At 44.1% G+C, this 24,877-nt stretch overlaps 2 protein-coding genes across 3 annotated transcripts in view; one reads left to right on the forward strand and one right to left on the reverse strand.

Annotated features, from left to right (window-relative positions):
* Positions 1-24,877, reverse strand: part of LOC138498138 (GTPase IMAP family member 9-like) — a 103,858-nt gene that overhangs the window by 27,063 nt on the left and 51,918 nt on the right. The gene's annotated exons all lie outside the window — the stretch shown is intronic.
* The window catches only part of LOC138498423 (uncharacterized), a 58,444-nt gene continuing 42,111 nt past the window's right edge, over positions 8,545-24,877 (forward strand). Inside the window, exon 1 of the mRNA XM_069622180.1 lies at positions 8,545-8,646. Coding sequence (XP_069478281.1) covers positions 8,545-8,646 — 102 coding nt within the window. The remainder of the gene's footprint in view (positions 8,647-24,877) is intronic.

Raw genomic sequence — 24,877 nt, forward strand, 5'->3', positions numbered from 1 at the left:
CCTTGCTCATCTCTCTGATCAGGTTGGAGTGAGAGCACTGATATTATTAAATTTATCAGATGCTTTCAATACTGTCGACCACTCCATCCTGCTTGCCCACCTGGCCAGGGCGGGGTTACCCGGACAGGTGCTATCTTGGTCTCAAGCTTTTCTGGCTGATCATGCACAATCTCTTTCTTTCTCTCCCTCTTTCCATTCTGTGTCAGTACCTCTATAGTACGGGGTCCCTCAGGGGTCAGCCTTGTCTCATATTTTATTCAAGGTGTATATCCAGCCTTTGCTGGAGCTCGTTCACTCTCGTCCACTCTCATGGCCTCTGTTGCTATTCCTAACCTGATACCCAGATCATTTTGTGGCTTGACATTTCTCAGCCCAATTTGACATCTCAGCTGCAGAGTTGCTTGAGGGCCATCGGTAGTTGGATGTGTGTCAACTGACTAAAATGGAATGGGGACAAGACTGAGGTGCTGCTGGTGGGTCCCCCCTCTGTTTCATGTCTATGGACTTTCTGGTCTTCGTCTCTTAGCTCCTTTCCCTCACTGGTGTCTGTGGTGAAGGATTTAGAAGTTAAGTTTTCTTCTTCCAAGTCACGAGAGGCTCATATAGCATCTGTATGTCAATCTGGACATTACAAACTCAGGGTGATTCGTAAGAGATTGGTTTTTATACTTCTGCAGTGTCACGCACCAGTTGTTGCAGCTGCACCAGCTACCTATCACACAAAGGGTTCCGTTTACGTCTATGTGCATTGTGCACCACGCATTTTATGGCAAAGGGGCTGAGTACCTTCAGTGCAAATTTCATGCGTACATCCCTAATCGCCCTCTCTGCTCTCAAAAGTCTTGCACCATTGAAGTTCCTCGTGTGCGGCTCACTCAGGTGGGCAGACGTGCCTTTTCCATTGCCGCAGTAAGGCTCTGGAATTTGCTTCCATTCCATCCTCGGAAGACTGTTGACCATCTTTCTTTCCGTCGCTCCATGAAAACCTTTCTCTTTGTTATCTTCTTAGGTTGAGGTACTGTTACGGACGACTGCACTGCTGCAATAGCACCAAGATGGCTTCGGGCGTAAGTACGCTCTATAAGTACTTTTAAGATAAGATAAGATTGGTGACCCGGGATGAGATGCCAGGTGCTTATCATGAAAATGAAAATATTTGAGAAGTAGTAGGTAAACATCACCTCAAAACCACAAAGGTTTCCATGCGACACAGGAAGAACAATCTCCTCTTTATTGCTAAGTTTAAGCTACAGAGTGTCTATTTCCTCCGTCTTGCACTATTAGCACCCGTGGCGGTGGGGAGCAACCAATCAGGTTCCTTGGATGATCGTGGCCTGAAAAACTGCTGGTCTCAGGCAGCGTTCCACGGAAACCACAGTCTGCCTCCCTCACCCAAGACCACCACCTTATCCCCACCGTCCTCAACCTTTTTTTCTTTTTTCAACCCCCCTCCACAGCCCAATTTAGCTAATACTTAGCCGATTGTTGCAGGGTCGACGCACGCCGCCACTGCAATTCCTTGCCTTCATTTCTCTTTTGCAGGCTACCATGGCAATGGAAGAGAGGCCCCATACGGAGACGCGCCTTCCACAACCATGGCGGCCATCTTGGATAGTATTTTCATTCAATGAACGGGATGCGCGTGGCGTCCCATTAAACTAAGGAAAATACTTTTATTTTAGCCCCCCGGGTCACTGCCTTTGTGCTAATAGCATTAGTAACCTGTTCCACAGACTATACCAGGGGGTAAACGTCCCAGTGCCCTCGTTAACTGCCCGGGCTGCCGTGCCATTTACCCCCAGTAAAGCCCATGGAATGCGTTATTAATTCTTAATTATGAACCAGTATATTTCTATGGACCTTGTCAGGGGGTACAGTACTGTCTTTATGTATTCTTTTTAACAAGGATGGAACCACTTGGCTTTGTGTATCCACCAAGGAGCATACTTTGTAAGTTACCCTCTTTTAGGGGTCAGGCTATCAGGTGTCACTTGGGCCACCTGTAGGTGGAAACTATTGCATTAGAGTACAGCTAGGGAGGAATTGCATGTGAGGAGGGACACACAGCTTGTAGGAGTTGTTTGGTTATGTGCCCACCCATTGACAGCCCAGAGCCATGCAAATCCCTATGGTCATTCCCACCCAGTTCCTCCCCCTCCTCGCTCAAAATACCTCTTAATGGGAACTCTTTCAGCTCCTTTTAATCAAGGTTTACCATCAAACTTTGCACTGGAAGTGCCTGCCAGTGTTGTTTCAAAGCAGTCTTCTGAGAGTTAATGACTTAATTGGAGTTGTACTGGAATAATAAAAATGTCAACCAGGTCTGCCTTCAACCACTCAATTAACTATGCGTGTCCTTCACTGAAGTCCTGTGAAAAACAAGCATTGACAAAGCCAACAGTTTTGGCTCAAGTATAGGTATTAGACATTTGCCAGGCACTGCTATTAGATGCTCAGGTACTTGCACAGTTTTATACCTACTACCCTGAATGACCAGTTAATGCACTACAGCAGTGCCTGGCAAGTGCCTGTCCCATGCCTACGAAAAAGCCAAAAATGTTGGCATTGCCAATGCTTGTTTAGAATGTTACCTGCTTTGATTTTATTGCCAATCTCCCAACACCCCTCTACGCAAAACGTAATCCTGAGAAATGTTCATATCCATTGATAAAAATGGATTCCCCATAATTCCCACCCACAACATTTGCCTTCACCTTCTTCCTATACTCTGAACACTTCACCAACAATAAGAGTTTCCATAATATTAACCTGCAGTGTGTGTATTTACGTTTGTGCCTGTACATCGGCTGCCACTAGTAGTACAGGTCTGCGTACAGTAAATGTCTTGCAAGTGACATTGTACACTAAGCCACTGGATGACACAGAGTGGTAGAAAGAGGAAGTCTCCAAACAACTTGTCAACCACCAACTGTGGGGTGCATTCAAAGACCCCAAACAGGAGTCCTTTGTTTTTGTTTTTCAAGTAAAATTAAAGAGCCATCTGGAAAAAGGGCCCACCTGTTCTTACCAATGGACAGGCAGCATTTTAATTTACAAAAGAAGGAGGAATCAAAGATCCTTGTCACATGGAAAATAGGATTTTTAGACATTGAAAACAAAAATGGCTTGCACATGTGTGTGTGCAAATAAAAACGGTTTTAAAAAGTAAAAGTGAAAAAAATATCACTGCTCACAGAAAAATGTCAGGAAAACAAAACATGATGTGCGGGTTGACCAAAAGCAATGTATATTATGTTTCACCTAACAAAACTCCAGTGACATTTGATGAGCCACTTTGTCTTCATTGAAAATGTCAACCAAAGGCAGACCCCTTTGCTGGCTTTGGGCAAAACTTCACAAGCAAAACTCCCACTCTCCGCCTGGATGTCACATCTCCCATCTAATGACCAACCCCAATACAATGTCCTGCTAAAGGTGTCGAAATCCAGTGTTCTCCAGACCTGCTGGCTCTGAAAGCCTTCATTTCAAGAAAAAGTCACCCTTGGCTGGAGCACGACTAATATGTGTGAAAATGGGGGCACCCACCTCAAAGAGCAAGCTTCCAGCACAAAGGAGATTGATCCAAACAAAAACTCTGGGCACAGGCTGACCCAGTGAAAACAAATGGACAGAAGGCAGTAGTCAGGGCCATTGTGCCACATGAAGATTCATAATTAATTTAAAAGGACCATTACCATTTGGGCCCTTTTCTCACTAATCATAAGGCGGGAGGGGTTCATCTATGTACCATTTTTTATGTAATATCCAGGCGATTACAGGCATATAAAATTAATCCACATGTGACTCATGGAACTGTAATGGATATCTAAGCTGTGTTTCTGGCTGATCTGAACATGTTCCAAATGTGATTGGTGAGCGGGTGGAAAATTAAATTAGGGATTTGCTTAATAACTTACATATTCATAACTGTTGTGCATTTTATGGAAACAGCAGAAAAATGCCACATGGCCATGCTACATGAAACCGATTTGGGGTTCAGTTTATCTAATTCTCCATGATTAGATGAAACAGAGAATGGGTTTAGTATGGCAGTTGCTAGTATAATTATGAAGTTGTGATACATAACTAGTTTTTGCCAAAAAGATGAAAGCAGTGCAAAGGGTGATTGCAAATGGTAATTGCTATATGTTGCTCCAGACTCCTAAACCAATCCTGACTTGGAGGCTGGGTTTGGGAGGAGAGAGAAGAGTAACTGTCCAATCCTAGTGGCAGGGATTATTGCAGGGTACTTCCCCACGATTGTAAAATTGGTGGTGTCATCGCCGCTATATAAGGGGGACTGCACTAGGACAGCGGGACAGAAAAAGGAGAAAGACAGGAGGAAAAAGGAGAAGGAGAGGATCAGACAGACAAGAGAAAGAAGATCAGGAAGGCTGCTGAAACTTACCATCTGACAGCTGTAAGGAGACAACAGAGGAGATTGCTGAAAGTGCATCTGGGTGGAGCTGTCTATTTCTAGGAAAGCCTCAAAGCAGACTGTAACCTATGGTGGAGAGCAGAAGGCCAGATTTGAGAGTAGAGTGACAAGACCCCTGCCCTCTTTTTCCAGAGTGTCCTGAGATGCAGCTGGCTTTCCTGAATCTTAAACAGAGGCTTGGTATGTAAGTAGAACTGAGCCCTGGAAAACAAAAAGGTGGGGGAGTCTGTTTGCCTTGAATCCCTCCCCTTCATAGTGGGCATGGGTACAAAACTGTGTAGATCCTCAGCCTATTGAACCAAGAAATATTAATGTAATTAATTCCACATTTGGAAGAACATTATGGGGTGAATTTTGTTAAAATTTGAAATTAACAAAATTCACTTCTCAGTGTGTGCTGATAACTATAGCATAAACATTAATTGGGTAATCATTGTTGTCCTGCTGATCCTGACTTTTTTTAGGAAGAGGAGTGTGTTTGTTCTTAAATCAGTCCAAATTTTTTATACATCTTCCCCAACACAGGCCTGTCAGTAAGGGTGGTCTGAAATCCAAAATTCCCCAAATAATTCAAATTTTTCTATCTGACTCTCCAACATAGACCAAAGCAAGGGGAGTATCAAAAACAAACTGCTAAATCACCCTGTGTTTATTGAAAATGAAAGTGTGGGCGTAATCATAATTGCCATATGTATTTGAACCAATTTTGTAATCCTACTGCTAGCCTTTTAAACTGGCAGGAAAATCAAAACGCACAACATCACATGATAACTGCCTTTGTGATTGATCAGTATAATTATTTCAGAAATTCAAAATTGCAGAAAGGCAAGAATTGTGTTTGTGTTCTTTTTAATTGCACTTGTGTTATTTATTTATACTGAGAGAAGTTGATTATGTTATGCCACAGAAAAAGTGGGGGTGACATTTTCGTGCTAATTTCTATTACTAATTTAAATATCAGAGAGGCACAGCTTCACCTCGCTGATGAGGCCCAACAAGGCTGAAACAGGTCTATGGGGTTGCTGTTGGTACTCTTGTTCAGAGAGGAATTGCCATACAATTTCGGTGCTGGACTGCCCATGTGGGTGGGACAAAGACTGATATCCAAATGGTTATTTCCCATCTGTGAAAGGTACAGTGAGCAAAAAGTGTGTACTGCAAACTCATATCTCAGAACAGGTTATCATGCCGTTTTCCTTCTGGAGAGGAGGGCATGCTACCTTTTTTTGAAATTTTTGTAATTTAAATAAATACCAATAAATGTCTTGTACACCGGCCTGGTTCTTGGCTCATTGTTAGCTTAGGGGAGAGGGATCCGAGGGGCATGATATGTGTCTGAAATAGGGCTTAAACAAATCTGTTAAACAGTTTGTTGCATGACAAATTTGACAACTTGAGTGGGGAGGGAAGGAACTCCTCATGTTGAGGGTGGCTTCTCAATAAACCATTACAAATTGGGGACTCGTCCCGGTTTTAGCTTCTGTTTCCTGACCCATGCCAACTACATTGTGACAGTCTATTCATGATATGATATGATATGATATGATATGATATGATATGATATGATTGTTTATTTATACAGCGCCTATACATAAAAGAGTTTCAAAGCGCTTCAAGGAGGGAGGGAACATAGGAAAATACAGTACATTCAGTTAAAAGTCCTTGAAGCAATACAGAATGTGAAAAATAACTATCGTAATAGGCCTGTCGACATTTCTGATAGTGCAAGTGCAAGAAAAACAGGTAAGGGAAGAGGTAATGGAAAAGAGGGATAAACAAAGCAAGCAGTAACATTACTATGTCTGATGACAACTGATGTAGTGCAGGAGGTATACAAGAGGAGGGTTGGGAGGGGGGGCATGGTGGGATATGAGGGGGAGAGGAGAAAAACAGGGCACACTACTGAGCAAATTTATCAGAGATAAATTTAAAAAGCAGGGGATGGGTGATGGAGAACAAGGGGGTAGGAGGGGAGACAGACAAGCTACTATCAAAAGTCAAGGAACAGATGATAGGAGTAAGTGCCAGGAGGGGAAGGCCTCGAGAGAGTGTCCAGGTCCCCAGAGGAGGGGGAGATGCAGGCAAGTGAAAGTAGGAAGTAGAGTGGGTAGAAGTGGAGGGTGGGTTTGTGGTACCCAGCACAGAGAACAAGGGAGGGAAGCACCCCAAGAAAGCGTGAGTAGAGTCTACACGGAACAGAGGGCGGATGGTCACGTATGGTGGGGTGGCAGGTGCATGCCATAGACATATGTTTGGCCTTGCCAGGCAGTAGCGTGGACCAAGTCTCGGCAATGGCGGATAGCTGACACACTTGAGAAGGGGTGGAAAGACGACCAGCGGGGAGTGGGAGTAAAAAAAGGGGGGCAGTGGGTGGGGGGGGATAAGATGCAGATGGATCAGTAGAAGTGTACATGGCATGAGTTATAGCTGACACATGTCGCACAGAAGTAGCAGTTCACGGTAAGTCAAAACAGTGAATGCAAATGGTGGAATCATGCATAGATAATCGGCAAAACCTTTGCAGTGCGTCTGATTAGAGGAAATGGGTGAAACATGCATGAAATACGTATATTTCCACCAATGTCATGAAGGGCAGATGTGCGGCATAGAATAATAAAAAGCGCATAAACAACTTCCTACAGTATTTAACAGTCTTGAGTTCAAAGATTCCGCCGAAGTGGAATTAGAGACTGATGATGATAGGTTCACAGAAGGTTGAAAGGCGTGCAAAAACATGTGCCAATATCGAGAATGTTTGTTGGGGCACTAAGGGTCGGGTCCATTGGCAGGAGGAGACGATTCGGTAGCAAAGAGTCAAGAGGTGGAGGATGGTGAAAGAGTCACGTTGGTGCAGCACAAGTGATGCTGCATAGTCAAATTCACTTAGGTGCTGGGTTTTTCGGAATGATACAAGTGGTAGATGGAGGAGGGGGAGATAGACCAGAGGGGATATTATAGAGATGTAGACATGGAACAAGGAGGGGAAAGGGTAGGTTTGTGCACATTTTACCTCTGTGCAGTGACCCTTTGTTTAGGTGTTGCAATGAGCGCTGGATGACCAGGAGGGTAGGCTGCAGGCAAGTCCATGGAAAGGACAGGAAAAGACAGGATGAAGCCCTTAAGCGCTGCCCTTAAATGCGCGGACCCGGCTTCGCCTCACGGCTTGGCCGGGTGTCTGCATTTGATGAGGACAGGGGCTAATCAGAAGGCAGGGAATGAGGAAGTGCCTCCAAGCACCGAGGAGGGTGCACAACAAAGAAGGAAAGCTCGGCGGCCATCTTGACATGGCCTCGTCGGCTGCTGCTGTGGATGTTCAACACAGCATTCAGGGTCCCACGGTGGACGAAGGGGACATCCTTCTTGGTGGAGGTCCTTAGGAAAAGACATCATGTTGATGCAATTGCATTAAGGTGGAGGGAAAGTCATCTTTGTTTTGTTATAAAGTGCCACTAGGATTTGACCTCTGAGTTCCTGGGAGGTGTATAGGTAAAAGAATTAAGAGTGTACAAGAATGTATTTGAGTGAGGAAATCTAGCAGGAACAGGGTAATTTTGCCCCTGCATAAAGAACATGTATTGAAGTACAAAAAGCCAGTGGTGAAAATTACTACTGTACAAATTGGGGAAGCCAGGGAGCATCTCCTAACTAAATTATTTCTCAAAGGAGAATGGGTTGAGGACGATGCAGGAAAATGGCAAACTAGAACTGTGCCGGAGGCTACCTCAGCAAGCAATGATATTTGGCTTGAAGCTGGGATATTGCACAAAGCACGTGAGGCCTTTTATATGACTACAGCTGCTCGGGATGAACGAATACAAATGGCTCAGCTAACTGCTCAGTTATATTTTCATTTGCTTTTAGTAGAAGAGCATTGGCAAAATAGTGAGGCTAGTCGAATGAATCAGGCTGGAGACCTGTCACAGGCCCAGGATTGTGTTCAACAACTCAAAGATGAGCTGAAAACACTGAAGCAAGAGAGTGCAGAGCGTGAAACACAGTTCTGTGCACTGAAAAATGAACAGAAAGAGTGTGTAGAAAATCTGAGCACACTGCAACACAAGCTAAATGACCAGTCTGCTCTTCATAGATTCTTTGTGGATGACATTATGGCCTTTCAATTGCAAATAAAGCAGTTTAAAAATGAAAACAGTCTGTTAATTATTGAAGGGGTTGATTCCAAAAATGACTTTGATCAGATACATCAGCAGGTAAGTAATTTGAAATGGAGCTGACTCCGGGAAAATACCTCTTGAATCAAGATAACAGATTCCTATTACAGAGGATAAATCAGTCGGAGAGGGATGAGTTAGTAGAGCGAGTGAGGCAAATAGAAGCTGAACGTGGCAGCAAAATGTAGGGATGAACAAGAGAAAGAGATTAGTCTCCTGAAGGAAAAACACATTGAATATGAACGCAGCTTACAAGGCTCACAGAGGGAGAATTAATCACTTCAGCAGGAGGTGCAGCAAACAAAGGATCGGTTGGTAGCTCGGAGCAGGGTACATGAGATTAATCAGGCCTTAGTGTCAGAATTAAAAACCCAGCTCTCTGACTACCAACAGCAAATAAATAAAGAGAGACACAGGTGTGAGAGCCTCACCAAGGAAAAAGAAAATTATAAACAGGCCTGGGGTACCCTGACCAATCAGGATCTGGGACAAGGCCCACTGATCAAGGCGTGGCACTCTTCCCAAAAGGGGCCTCATGCCAGTCATTTCCAACCTCTCGTGCACAAATGGGAATTGACCTCATGCTTGCCACCTATGAAGAACTCAGTGACCTGAGGCTGTTAGACTTTCCCCAGGCCTAGCCCAACTGATCCAGAAAGCCAGTCCCTGTCTGATATTGATGAGTATTCATCTCTGTCACACAGAAGGGAAAATGGCCGGACCAGTGTGTCCTGGGAAGTAAGGAATAATCCAGTAAGTACTTCAGACCATAAAAACTCTTATGAGGAGATAGTCAGGGAGTTAGATTGGCTGAAGATGCGACTACAAAGAGACCACCTTGCCTGCTTTGCTGAAGGAGAAAAGCCAGTCCTTCAGCCTAGGAAGGGCATTCTAAAAACCTCTGTATATTCAGGGGAAGGGGGGAATTCCCCTGACTCTCTGGTAGGAGGGATGAGGAAACTGGGCTCTGTCCTGGGCCTGAAAGGAACTCCAGTGAGAGTGACCCTGAGAGTTCACTTTGGTCCAGGCAAGAAGAGTCCAGAGCCTGTGGTTCTGGGAGATATTCTCATTCTCATAGTGATGGGGAGCACCTAGGAGACATGGAAGGGTGTACCGGTAGCAGTTCTGAGTCAGAAGATGTATGGACTCTAGTGCAGAAGAAGAAATAAACAGTGAAACAGAGCAAGGGTTTTGTGAAAGACCCAATAACACAAATCAAGGCCATAAAGAGCTTCCTGACCCTATACCACAGGAATGCCAAGTATTCGGTATGGGAGTACCTGAAACGTCATGAGCAGATGATGACATCAGTCCAGATCAGGAATGATGTAATTTTTATAACATTTGCTAAATGGACGTTCTCCCCTGAGTACTCCAGTTTCTTACAGGACTGGAGGACCAGGATCATTATAAATGGTCCACTTATAAGGCAGACATTCTGAAACATTTTTTCACCCACAGGAATGCACACTTGCAGTGTGGGGAAGATCATGCGCCTATGGAGTTTGTGCAGGAGTTAAATCAGGAATTTGCTCAGACTTCCCGGTGAGTGAACACCAATAGTAGGGAGTTCATAACTACATATTTCAATGCTCTCCCCAAATACATAATGACTCTGTTGGTGCGTGACTTTTACGTGCATAGGACCCTGGATTGGGTTGTTGAACAGGCCACCAGGATTTATGAGGTCCCAAAGCCTGCTGAGAGTAGAAATACTGTCAAACCCCCAAACCATCTAACACCCTGCTTCAGCAAAGGTGGCGGAGATAAAATGTACCCCTTCATTGGATTTGGAGAGTGGGGGGCCAAAAAAGTAACCCTCCTGCCAACAGGCAAAATCGAAAGCAGAAAGTACCCCACAACCCGGCCCAATTTAATGGTAGTCAAGCAGGGAGTCATCTATGTAAGTCCTAGGTACAAGTGTACTAAACCAATCCTGGGGTATGTATACACTCCCCGGCCTAAGGAGGGGACTAATCACGTAAGTATTACCCCGGAAAACCTCCTGCCCAAACTTCCCTCAGTAGAGAAGTATCACTCCACCTCCCAATTTGAACTTTTTCCCCAGATAGCCCCCAACCCAGAACTTCCAAAACAATCCTCCTCTCTCTACCCGGTTCCAGAACAATAGACCCCTGAACCCGTGAGCAGGGTGATTCAGGATGGAAAATGATGGGGGGGAATTTCCAGTACCCGAGGTACTCCGGGAGAATGGACAGTTGCCTGTTTTAAGAGCAGCAGAGGTATGACTTGGGACCTTCCTCCCACCCAGACAAGGTCTCGCAACTGGTGCGACAAGTCCAGCAACTGACCAATGATCTGGGGCGCATGCTGAAGGCTCAGCCTGACTCTCAACCTAAGCCTGCTTCCAGAATTCCCCAACACCCAGGTTTTATGCCCTAGGGGGGAAATGGCAAGAGGAAACCTCTGACAAACCACAGGTTCCGGAGGAGGGGGCCCAGGTGGAGGGGAGATTCGAAGCCCTTGAGGAAGCTTCCTTTCTCACCCAAACAGAACGCCTAAAAACCTCTAAGCCTGAAGGACTCTCTTCTACCCTGAAAATGTTAGAACCCAAAGAGCAAAGGGTAAGTAGAAGAGGCCAAAGAAGAACCCACTTTGTGGAAGAACTCCAGATTATCCCCTTTGAAAGAGAAGAATCTCTGGAAGATCCAGGTAAGCAGACCTTCACTTTCAAAAATGGGGGGAGACCTCCCAAAAGACCCTGACTAGGACTGTGTAAGTATGGAGACAGACACAGAAACAGAAACTAGTCAACACCAAACATGGGAGCCAAAGAGAAGTGAAACGGAGGGGCTGTCCTTTCTCCAAACAGGTTCTGAGAACTGTTGCCAGGTAACAGGGGACAGCCAAGGAGTCGGGGAAAAGGAGGATTCCCTAACAACTCCCATTACAAGTTGCAAAGTTCTTTTACAGATTCCCGAACTCTGTCACAGAAAACTGCCCAAGATCACACAGTGTCGGAATTCAATATTAAGCAAATGATGACAGGCTGTCGAATAACTCACTCTTTCTTTGCACCTTGGAGGAGAAAGAAGGCCAATTTTATGCACCGGTTAATGTGCAAGGTCAGTGTGAATTAACAGCTCTGGTGGATACTGGATGCCAAGCCACCCTCCTGTCAAAAAGGGTGTTTGACCAACTAAACTCCAGACAGCGCTAGGGCCACCAAATTCCAATCATCCCACTTCCTGGACAACTCCAAAATGTTGACAGGTATGATAATTCCGTCGAAGGGGCTGCAGATCTGGACATAAAAATTGGACGGCACCAGCTGAAACATCGGGGGATCGTTGTCACTCAAGAGGGCACACCTTGTTTACTGGAGAACAATCTCCTGTGGAGGTTATCACATCTGATCAACTGTGTTAACAAGGTCATCTGGACTCAGACCAACTGCCCTATCAAATTAAAAATGAGCACCAATTCTGTAAGTCTGAATGGGGCGTGGCACATAATTGATCAACGCACTGAGAATGTAGAGTTAAGTTTAAAAAGTAGCCAAGTCTAAGACATCACTGTCATCTCTGTAGGAGAACAAACTGCAGATGAGAACCCTTCTCCATTCTCTTGAAAATCAATCTTCCTCCCAGTTTTAAGTGGCAATCCACACCGGAATTGAACACCCTAACATTTTACACCAGACCAAAATCAGAAGAAAACTTGAATCCCGTGAAATCAGACCAAGAAGAGTCTGCTCAAAGTCTGACGGACATTCAAGAAAAGGGTGAGCAGTTCTTTTCACCCATTCAGTGAAATGGGGGGTGGGAATAACGAGTGCTTACCAGAGTATGCCTGAATAATGGAAGGAGCTTTGTTAGAGGATGCTACATAGAATTTTATTTTTATCCTTTCTTTTTTTTCTTTCTTTCCGTTCTCCTGAATCAGCCTGTTTTTTCTGTTTATTTATACATCAAGGAGAATTATTATGTTTTGTATTAAATGAGATTGAAAAAGTTGATAAAGAAAAATCAACTAAATCAATAAAAAAAAGAAATAATATTAATGGAAGTAGCTTCATCAGGGAAAGAATTATTCAGGAAACTCCCCAAAGATCAGACCATTCCCACATTTAAATTAATTGACAAATGGGAAGTAGGTCTGGAAACCCCAAATTCCAAACATCTCCTACCTAGCAGGTGTATGCTAAAAATGTCCATTGGCAACAAAAGCGTAGACCATAATTGTTGGGTTGTGAGAGATGTCCCTTCTGCCTTTTATCTGGGGAGTGACATTCTCAACTGATTCGCACCAATTTGGATCTAATTAATACTAAAGCCTGGTCCAGACTGGGGAGCAACCCCATGGGCTTTGACAACATTCAAAAAGCATTCTGGTCAGGTCAATTGCTGCCTTATGTGGTTGAAGTTCCAATGCAAGAGGAGGTTACCATCCCAGGACAGGTGCAACAATTTACTGTTCCTGTCAGAATTAAGCCAGGACAGAACCTCAATCATCAGGACACATATATAAATCTAAATTCCTATCTCCAACAATAAGGATTATATTTAAATCCGACACCTCTAGTAGACCTAGAACACAACTTCATTTGAATATTGGTGGATAACAGCGACCCTCGAAGTATCACTTTGGGCGCAGACACCTTTATTGGAATGGCTGTTGATGCCCAACATTATTCTATTGATTTAGGTAATGAAATCATGGGATCAATCCCAAATTACTGTTTCAACATCAGCAATGGTATTCCTCTAGAAAAGATTTTTAGTGGGTATGAAGGGAATTTTCTGGTTTTCGACTCCCCTGTCCAGGTCAACACCATCAAAAGAGATCTCTCTACCCACCTAGAGGATACTGCTGAAATTTCCAAGCCCGAGGTCTTTCCAGGTTTAAGCAGATGGTTGAGGAAAGGATAAATCTGGCTGATGCCTCTGAGACCGAGGAACAAAGATAAAAGCTAAAACAGGTCTTCCTAGAATTCCAAGATATCTTTTCAGTGGACTCATATGACTGTGGACGTACGTCCATTCATTCAACCATCATTCCACGGTACCCGAGATGGCTTCCGTATTTGTGAAACAGTACCAGTTACCTATCGCATCCATGGAGTCACTCACAGAGATTATTAAGAATTTTGAATCCTGTGAGATAATTTGTCTGATCCACAGTACCTTCAACAATCCTTTGCTGGGGACACTTAAACCAAATTGCCAATGGAGACTATGTACAGACCTAAGGTTGAACAAACGAGTCCACATGTCAAGATGGCCCCTTCCCTACATCGATCATGTACTGGCCCAGATCCAAGGGTCAAAGGTTTACATCGCCATTTGACCTGACCAACGGTTACTAGACAGTAACCGTGAGTAGGGAAGACAAGACCAGTACCAGCTTGCCTTTACCTTTGGGGGCAGCAGTACATGTGGGCCCATACCCCCTTTGGATACATAAACTCCAGCAATGAGTTCAACATCGTTCTACATAAGGCCATGCCCGATTTGGGTGAAAGGGGAAACCTGGCCTATGTGGATGATCTTTTGCTCAAGAGCTCAACTGTGGAGAAACACATATCAGAAATCTGTCATGTTCTTACCCACTTGCAGAAGGCCAGAGAAAAACTGTCCTTTCAGAAGGCACAGTCGTGTATGACCCGAGTGAACTTCTTAGGGCACGAGATCACACCTGAGGGTCTTAATCTCCATGCGATTGGGTGGAAGCCTTAATAAAATTAAAAGACCCTACCACGCTGTGAGAATTAAGAAGCCTTCTTGGACTTACTAATTATAGTCAAAGGTTCATTGAAGAGTATGAATAGGTCACTCGACCCTTGTTCCATTTATTAAAGGCCGCAGTCAAGAGGGAGTGGTGTCCAGAACAATACAAGGCAGTTAAACAACTCAAAAGAAGCCTTTCCCAGGCTCCTTGTTTGGCTTACCCCATAAAGAACAAGGAGTTCTTCTTGGAGACAGGGTTCTCAGAAACTTTCCTAACAGACGTATTGTACCAAAAAAGGTCAACAAAGTCATCTCATACGTGGGCAAAACTTTGTCTTCTGTGGAGGAAAAACTCAATGAGTGCGAGATGGCACTCCTGGCAACGGTGTGGGTGCTGAAAACTACTGCCCATTCATACAGGGGGAGCACATCATTGTCGAAACTCCTCATCAACCCTTGCAATATCTACAAAGTGACAGAATCCGGGCGGGGAACGTTAGTAATTCCAGAATTGCTTCCTGGATTCTGTCCATGCAAGACTCTCCTGTGGAGGTCAGATATGGCCAAAACAATAAGAGTCCCCTAGTGCAAGGGTTGGTGGACATGCATGATTGTGCTCAAGAAAACTGTCTCAAGGAAGAAAGTCTAATGACCAACAACAACATGGAGGCATACTTACCTTCCTCACACAAGGTCTAGGAAGAAGACATGTGTCATGGGATACCCACAGTTTTTGTGGATGGGTGCTCCCACCATGTTGATAACAACAGGAAAAAGGAACTGGTGGCTGGCATTGGGAATGCCTGGGTGAATGATAACCTGTATCCCTCTGCTGCTATAAAATAGGACCCCAAAGTAGTCAGGTTGCAGAATTGATGGCTGTTTATTAAGCCATCGTCAGTGCAGTGCACCACCAACGCAATGAACTCGTCATAATCATGGACTTTATTTCAGGAATGGGTTTGTGGAGCACCTGATTAACTGGAAGAATGGAGGCATGCTTTGGGCAATGACAAACCCCTAAAGCATTCCAAACTGATCCAGTCAATCGACGATCTGGTGACCTCTAATGTGATGACCATCTATTGGAAGTAGATAAGTGGTCATTCAAACATAGAGGGGTCAGACTGGGAATGACCTGACTGACCAACTGGCTAAAACCGGAGCTCTGCAAGGGGATTTCATAGAAATGGAATCCCTGCTGAGTGAAATCCAAATGGCAACCGTCACTGGGTCACAAACTCGGGCTAACAGCAAACTCTCAGCAGCCCAGTGGAGTAAAGACAGCCCAGATGCAGATTTGATCACTGCACAGAAAGAGGACCCGATCATTGGAAAATTATATTGACACATTGAAGACCCTGTAAGCTTTCCTCTAACAGAGTCAGATTATGCCAGTAAAGAGGATCTCTGGGTATTGATGAAGTTTTGCAAGATGTTCCGGATCAGACGGTTTGTTGGTAAGGAAAGCCCTATCTGGCAGTGACCAGTGGGTAGTACCTGCCTCATTCCGAAGCCTGATGTTGAACCATGCCCATGACGTGAACGCTGCCAATCATAGGGTTTTAATATGACATCGGAAATTTTGCACAAAGTTGCCTACTGGCCACACATGGGCCAGGACCAAACACTTACCTAAAGGGACCAAGTCCAACCCAGGTCACTCACACATAGACCTCTCCTACAGAAAAGGGTAATGACACTGCCTTGGTCAGATTTGCAAGTCAATTTCATTGGGTCAGTGATTCGCTCCACTAGAGGAAACAAGTACATGTTGACTGTGACATGCTTGTTCACGAAGTGGGCAGAATGTCTTCCAGCCCCAAATTGTAAGGCAGGGACATCTGTTACACTAATGATCAACCACATCTTCTCTCTTCTCTCATTTCGGCCTCCTGCAAAGGATTGAGTTGGACCGAGGAAGCCATTTTACCAGTGAGGTGATGTGAAGGTGTGGGAGATTCTAGGGATAAAAAGAACACTCTACATTCCCTACCACCTGGCCTCAAGCAGGGGGGGGGATACAGCTAAATAATTGTGAGTATCTTAAAGTAGTTGTAGCAGACTCTGGACCCATTTGGGACATCATATTGCCTCTTTTCCTGATGGCTATTAGGTCTACACCATCTTCTGCAACAAAGAGGTCTCCATTTGAGTTCATGGCCAGATGAAAAAATGTGTTAAAACAGCATGTGCTTGAATAGGACTCAGGAGCAGACACTGATAAATGCATCCACTACTCATGAGTACGCTGAACATTTAAGGAAGCACCTCCAGCATGCTTTTGCTTATGCTCAGCGCAATTTAGAAATGTTGTCTGAATGAATGAAGACCTCCTATGATTTAAAGACCACCAAGAAAGAGTATGTAATGGGTGACAGGGTTTACCTGTATAATTTTCAAAGGAATCAGGCCAAGGAGTGGAATTTCCTCCCATCTTGACATTGTGATATGATATGATATGATATGATAAGGCATTTATAACGCGCCTATACACAAGTGTTTCAAGGTGCCTTTGAAATTGTTGATAAAATATCACCTGTTGCTTACAAGATCTGCATCCCAAAAGGAGAACAGACATAGGAAAAATGGGTCCACATCAATCAGTTGAAAAGCTGTCATCCCAGACATGCTTTATGACTGATTGATGATCCAAATGAAAGTCGAGCAGAGGAACTGAACGAAAAGGAAGGATGAAAAATCGGATGGAAATAGATATAACAACAGGGAGTAGTTTACTTGGTGTTATTGTACAGATGAAGAAAATAAATAGAATGTCTTTTTTGAAATGTAAACGGAAATGTCATGTTATAACTGTATGTCAGGTTGTAATTGTAGGTTGCTGTTATATGCAAATCTTCCCAGGGAAAAATTAGTAAAAAGTACTAAAACTCGTTTTCTATATTTTATTAGAGAACTAACCTCCTTAACTTCCAGCCTGGAGGTGAGACTGGAGTCAGGGACCTGGAAAGGAAGAAAGGGGGTGTTGTGCCACACCCTCCAACCAAAAATTGAAGGTGAGTCTGGAGTGCCCACTCCAAAAGAAGGAAGAAAAGGCTGTGCCATGCCACACACCCCAAACCAGATATGGAAGGGGAGACAGGAGTGCACACTCCCTGATGAAGGAAATTACGCCTAATGAAAACCCACTCTGCCCTGCTCCTTCCCAGGAAAGAGTCATGGAAGAACAGGTGGGGTGGGTGGGGTGCATTTAAAGGCCCAAACAGAAGTCCCTTTCACATGAATAGCATGATTTTAAACACTGACACAAAAATGGCCTGTCCTTAGTTTTGCTTTTCAAGTAAGATTAAGAGCCATGTGGAGAGGGGCCTACTTGTCATTACCAATGGATAAGCAGCTTTTTAATTTACAAAAGAAGGAGGAATCAATGATCCCTGTCACATGGGAAACAGGATTGTTTAACATTGAAAACAAAAACAGCCTGCACATGTGTGTGCAAATAAAAATGGTTGTAAAAATGAGAAAAAAAATCACTGCACACAGAAATATGTCAGGAAACCAAAACATGATGTGCGGGTTGACCAAAAGCAACATAAATTATGTTTCACCGACATTTGAAGAGCCACTTTGTCTTGTGGAAAGTGTCAGCCCAAGGCACACCTTTTTGCTGGCTGTGGGCAAAGCTTCACAAGGAAAGCTCCAACTCTCAGCCTGGATGTCAAATCTCCCATCTAATGACCAACCACAATATAAGTTCCTGCTAAAGGTGTCAAAATCCAGTGCTCTCCAGACCCGCCAGATCTGAAGGCATTCACTTCAAGTCAAAGAGTGCATCCACTTCGAAGAGCAAGCTTCCAACACAAAGGAGATTGATCAACAAAAATAAACTTTGGGCACAGGCTGACACAGTGAAGGCAGGAGTCAGGGCCATTTGTCCCACATGAAGATTCACAATTAATTTAAAAGGACTATTATCATTTAGGCCTTTTTCTCAGCCTTCATAAGGCGGATGGATTTCATCTACAAACCATTTTTTATGCAATTTCCAGGCAATTTTGGCATGTAAAATTCATCCACCTGTGACTCATGAAACTGTAATGGCCATCTAAGATGTGTTTCTAGCGGATCTGAACAGGTTCCAAATGTGAGAGTTGGTGAGTGGGTGTAAAATGAAATTAGGGATATGCTTAGTAACTTACATATTAAGTTGTGCTTTTTATGGAAATGGCAGAAAGATGCCACATGCAGGGATTATTGCAGGGTACTTCCCCAAGATTGTAAAATTGGTGGTGTCATCGCTGCTATAAAAGGGGCACTCCAATAGGACATGGGGACAGAAAAAGGAGAAAGATAGGAGGAAAAAGGAGAAGGAGAGGAACAGACAGACAGGAGACAGGCCATCAGGAAGGCTGCTGAAACTTACCATCTGACAGCTATAAGGAGACAACAGAGGAGATTGCAGAGAGTGCATCTGGGTGGAGCTGTCTATTTCTAGGAAGGCATAAACGCTGACAGGGTCCTGTGGTGGAGAGTGGGGGGGCATCTTTGAGAGTAGAATGCCAAGACCCTGTCTCTATCTTTCCAGAGAGTCCTGAGATGCAGCTGGCTTTCCTGAATCTTAAACAGAGGCTTGGTATGTAAGTAGAACTGAGCCCTGGGAAACCAAAAGGTGGGGGAGTCTGCTTTCCTTGAATCCTTTTACTTTATAGTGGGTGTGGGGGTCAAAGCTGTGTAGATCCTTAGCCTATTTAACCAAAAATATTAATTTAATTAATTCAAAATTTGGCAGAACATTATGGGGTGAATTTTGTTAAAATTAGAAATGAACAAAGCTCACTTCCCAGTGTGCACTGAAAACTATAGCCAATAATTTAATTGGGTAATCCTTGTTGTCCATCTGACCCCCGACACAGGCCTGTCAGTAAGGGGGGATCCCAAATCATTCAAATGTTTCTGTCTGACTTCCCAACATAGACCAAAGCAAAGGGGCTCTGAAAAACAAACCGCTAAATCACCCTGTGTTTATTTTAAACCAAAAGTGTGGGCGAAATCATAATTGCCATATTTATTTGACCCAATCTTGCAATCCTACTGCTAGGGATTTAAGCCGGCAGGAAAATCAAAATCGAACATCACATGATAACTGCCTTCGTGACTGATGATTGTATTTATTTAGTGAATTGAAATTTGCTGAAAGGGAAGACTTGTGATTGTGTTCCTTTTAATTTCACTTTTGTGATTTATTTATGCTAAGAGAAGTTGATTGTGTTATGCCATGGATAAAGTGGTATTGACGTTTTTGTGCTAATTTCTACCAATGTATTTCCCGTGCACCGACCTGGTTCTTGGCTCATTGTTAGCTCAGGGGCATGATGGGTGTCTGAGATAGGGATAAAAATAATCTGTTAAACAGTTTGTTGCATAACCTCTAGAGTGGGGAGGGAAGGAACTTCCCAATAAACCGTTACACAACAAACCTGATGATGATGAAGGTACAGGCAGTGAAGGATGTGTGCAGGATGAGGGCTGCTAAATAATCCAATCCCTGACCCCCACACTAATTGATGCAGAAGAAACTCAATGAAGTGTGTAGCCAGAATTACCACTTGCGCCTCCGAAGGAACATTGTGAGTCTTTTGTCAGAAACTGCCAAGAAGGGACAATAGGTGCACGCTTCCAAGATTAATGAGCAGACAGAAGCACAGGGGGCACTGAGAGGGGGTCACATCTTTTGATATGGACTGTACGGTTCAGAGGAAACCCTGGCAGGAACAACACATGCTATCTACCCATGTGCTCATACCTTCCACTGGAGCATTGCAACAGCCTCAAAGTTCACTGCCAGTCAGGGATTTCAATTCAGCCAAATGACAGGAGTAGCGGAAGCGACATCAGGTATGCAATAAAAAAAATGGGAAATGATACCACATGCCACCTGACCTCGATGACATCACAGAAAGTGGTGTCATATTACCTCCTGACCTTGTTGACTTTGCAGGAAAAGACAAAACAATATTTCGAACAAACTCTTGAATAAGCGTATGATTAATGAAATAACAAATAGTACTTAATCAACCATATATTAACCACAGTCCCACCTCAGCATGTTTTAGGCAGTGCCAGCTGAACTATCACAGCTCAAGAGCACTGCCTTCCTATGCCAATTCAGCCCATACTGCCATTTGTTGAAGCATCAAATTCCATGCATGCAAAATATTCAAAACATTGCCTCATGTGCCAGGTACTGATATAATAGTGTGTTCACAGTCTCATATACCCAAGTAGTGTAATTGTATGCAAGGCTAAGCCTCATACATGATGTATACTCATAATATGCAAGCTAGAGCCTCACAAGCCAAAGGTCTGTGGTCAATGGCAAGAGCAGCTTCAATCAGCCAAGCATTGCCATCTCATGAAAGCTAAACCTGACATGGCAGGTAACTGACTCAGAATGTGTGTTTATCTTCAAGTGCAAACTGGCCCGAGTCATTTGTAGGGGATCTCAATTTCAGAAGTTAAAGAAAATGAGGCTCTTTGAGGTGAAGAGATTTTCCCAGCATCCCACTTTATGGTCAAGCGGGGAAGTTTGGATTTGTGTCTGGATGACCTGTTTCTCCATCTCCAGTTTACCCACTAGACCAAATCTCCTACCATCCGAATCTCATAGTAAGATTTCTGGACAGTATTCTTTCATGAGCAGAACCAGTTGTTTGTGCTTAATAAAGTGGTCATGTGAAGCGTCAAACCATTCTAACTGAATCTGAAAACATAAAAGGGATCTGTCTCCATCATGTTTGCATAAAAAGGGTCATTTCCTAAATATACATGGAGATAAGTGCTTTGCACAGTTTACAATAAAGAGTCCAACATAAAACCTAAAATGTCACATTTAAGCAAACGGCACGCGCGCGCACACACACACACACACACACGTGCGCAAACACACACTGTATACAGAGAAATACACCATCCTACACAGTCCTAAATATGAAGATACCAAATGTAGTGCTATTGTACAAACACACTTAGTGGGCCAAAACCAAAATATTTTATTTCAGGCCAACAAGGGTTTTTTTCATAGAGCAATTCATTAATCTTTAACATTTCAGTGTGAGGGCAGAAGGCCAAGCGTTCCAGAGGTAGTGGCAGCACTACCAAGGAGATTGCCAGGGGTAGCAGCTTGTACCTTTTGCTACCCTTAATTGAAGTCCAAGCTGACCATGCTCCTCAGACTATCTTCTCCTCCACACCTTTGGCCTTCATCTCTACATGGACCAGATGTTTCCCTCGACACCCGCCCCACCTGATTTAACTGTGGGATGCACCATGACACCTCTACCCTTGACATGATCACCTTTTGCCCCCATTCCAAGTGGACATGGCATGGTTGTAAGCATAACTCCAAAGACCCCTTGCAACAGCATGTTATGGTTGCTGGCATTGGTATCAGAGACCCCCTGCCACTGCCCGATGTTTCCAAGGAAAAAGAGCCCAGCCGCCATGTTGCCTGATGACGCAATGAGAGCCAATACTGTGGGGGATGAGCATGTAATCATTCTTAGCTGCATATACTCATTGACTTCGATAGCCAACATTCTGTTCACACATTTGATCCGTTTTTAACAGTATCAATAAGGATTCAAAAAAGTTAACTGTGATGGATCAGACAACTCAGCCCCCATGACTCTTATTACGAGGAGTGTGATTCATTGCAGATCACATCCAGCTCTGCTTCCTTCCACCCTCAATGTCAGCATTAGTGGGGCAAGGCTTTGCTTCCAACCCTCAATGTCAGCATTAGTGAAGGAAGGCTTCCTTCCACCCTCAATGTCAGCATTAGTGAAGCAAGGCTTTGCTTCCAACACTCAATGTCAGCATTAGTGAAGGAAGGCTTCCTTCCACCCTCAATATCAGCATTAACTAAGCAAGGCTTTGCTTCCAAACCTCAATGTCAGCATTAGTGAAGGAAGGCTTCCTTCCACCCTCAATGTCAGCATTAGTGAAGCAAGGCTTTGCTTCCAACCCTCAATGTCAGCATTAGTGAAGGAAGGCTTCCTTCCACCCTCAATGTCAGCATTAGTGGGGGAAGGCTTTGCTTCCAACCCTCAATGTCAGCATTAGTGAAGGAAGGCTTCCTTCCACCCTCAATGTCAGCATTAGTGAAGCAAGGCTTTGCTTCCAACACTCAATGTCAGCATTAGTGAAGGAAGGCTTCCTTCCACCCTCAATATCAGCATTAACTAAGCAAGGCTTTGCTTCCAAACCTCAATGTCAGCATTAGTGAAGGAAGGCTTCCTTCCACCCTCAATGTCAGCATTAGTGAAGCAAGGCTTTGCTTCCAACACTCAATGTCAGCATTAGTGAAGGAAGGCTTCCTTCCACTCTCAATGTCAGCATTAGTGAAGCAAGGCTTTGCTTCCAACACTCAATGTCAGCATTAGTGAGGGAAGGCTTCCTTCCACCCTCAATATCAGCATCAACTAACCAAGGCTTTGCTTCCAAACCTCAGTGTCAGCATTAGTGAAGGAAGGCTTCTTTCCACCCTCAATGTCAGCATTAGTGAAGCAAGGCTTTGCTTCCAACCCTCAATGTCAGCATTAGTGAAGGAAAGCTTCCTTCCACCGTCAATGTCAGCATTAGTGAAGCAAGGCTTTGCTTCCAACACTAAATGTCAGCATTAGTGAAGGAAGGCTTCCTTCCACCCTCAATATCAGCATTAACTAAGCAAGGCTTTGCTTCCAAACCTCAATGTCAGCATTAGTGAAGGAAGGCTTCCTTCCACCCTCAAAGTCAGCATTAGTGAAGCAAGGCTTTGCTTCCAACATTCAATGTCAGCATTAGTGAAGGAAGGCTTCCTTCCACCCTCAATGTCAGCATTAGTGGGGGAAGGCTTTGCTTCCAACCCTCAATGTCAGCATTAGTGAAGGAAGGCTTCCTTCCACCCTCAATGTCAGCATTAGTGAAGCAAGGCTTTGCTTCCAACACTCAATGTCAGCATTAGTGAAGGAAGGCTTCCTTCCACCCTCAATATCAGCATTAACTAAGCAAGGCTTTGCTTCCAAACCTCAATGTCAGCATTAGTGAAGGAAGGCTTCCTTCCACCCTCAATGTCAGCATTAGTGAAGCAAGGCTTTGCTTCCAACACTCAATGTCAGCATTAGTGAAGGAAGGCTTCCTTCCACTCTCAATGTCAGCATTAGTGAAGCAAGGCTTTGCTTCCAACACTCAATGTCAGCATTAGTGAAGGAAGGCTTCCTTCCACCCTCAATATCAGCATCAACTAACCAAGGCTTTGCTTCCAAACCTCAGTGTCAGCATTAGTGAAGGAAGGCTTCTTTCCACCCTCAATGTCAGCATTAGTGAAGCAAGGCTTTGCTTCCAACCCTCAATGTCAGCATTAGTGAAGGAAGGCTTCCTTCCACCGTCAATGTCAGCATTAGTGAAGCAAGGCTTTGCTTCCAACACTAAATGTCAGCATTAGTGAAGGAAGGCTTCCTTCCACCCTCAACATCAGCATTAACTAAGCAAGGCTTTGCTTCCAAACCTCAATGTCAGCATTAGTGAAGGAAGGCTTCCTTCCACCCTCAATGTCAGCATTAGTGAAGCAAGGCTTTGCTTCCAACACTCAATGTCAGCATTAGTGAAGGAAGGCTTCCTTCCACTCTCAATATCAGCATTAACTAAGCAAGGCTTTGCTTCCAAACCTCAATGTCAGCATTAGTGAAGGAAGGCTTCTTTCCACCCTCAGTGGCTATAACTATATTGAATACATTTTGAATTATAGAGCGTGTCCAAAGAGTGTCTAATCATCCATGTTACCTTTCTAGGTCAGTGGCTCACAGCATAGTTATGAAGATTTTCAATTTTGTACGGGAAACCTCCAATTTCTTTTCAAACATTAATAGCTCTAGAGAACAGATCCTGCTTCAAAGTAAAGTTTGATGATCAATCTAACTTTCAGAAAACTCTGAGGGTCTCATTACTAGTTTGTCAGCAAATGGGCAGTTAATCCATTGATTTCCTGCCAAACCTGTTTACCATTAGTGCCGCGCGGGCCCATGGACTTAGCATGGGTTTACAAGTGGCGGTACAGCAGGGTCATTCTCCATAGAACTCAATTATGATTTTAGCAGAATTACTGCAGATGGTAATTCCGCCACTGTATTTCTGAGGATTTATGGATGTAAAGCGGAAGATTTACCTCCTGCATTTTGCTGGAGGAAGGCCCTTTGCTTTACCTCCAGAGTTTTACCTCCAAAGACGGCTGATCGAAACTGAAAGAGAGATCTTTCCGGGCTTCACTGGAAGAACTCTGGAGCTTGTCTGCTCTGCCAAAACTTTTAGCAGGAAGCTTAAGTACACAAAGTGGGGACACTGTGCCTGCAAGTTGCTCATCGTATTTCCTCCTGTCAGGGAATTGCAGAATAGAAGCTCCAGCTCTGGCTTGTTCTTTTTTATACACCACTAGCACGCTCCTAACTCCACAGCTGTTACCTCCGCAGCTGCAATTGCTCAGTGGGCCAAAGAAGCATGTATGCAGGATTCAAGACTTTGAACATCTTTTCCAACCCTGATGGCTCTACATGAGACTCATTCATACCCCTGACCATCTTCTGCAC

This window comes from Ambystoma mexicanum, chromosome 5q (genome assembly GCF_040938575.1).
Source record: "Ambystoma mexicanum isolate Mex_15411 chromosome 5q, UKY_AmexF1_1, whole genome shotgun sequence".
Lineage (NCBI taxonomy): Eukaryota > Metazoa > Chordata > Amphibia > Caudata > Ambystomatidae > Ambystoma > Ambystoma mexicanum.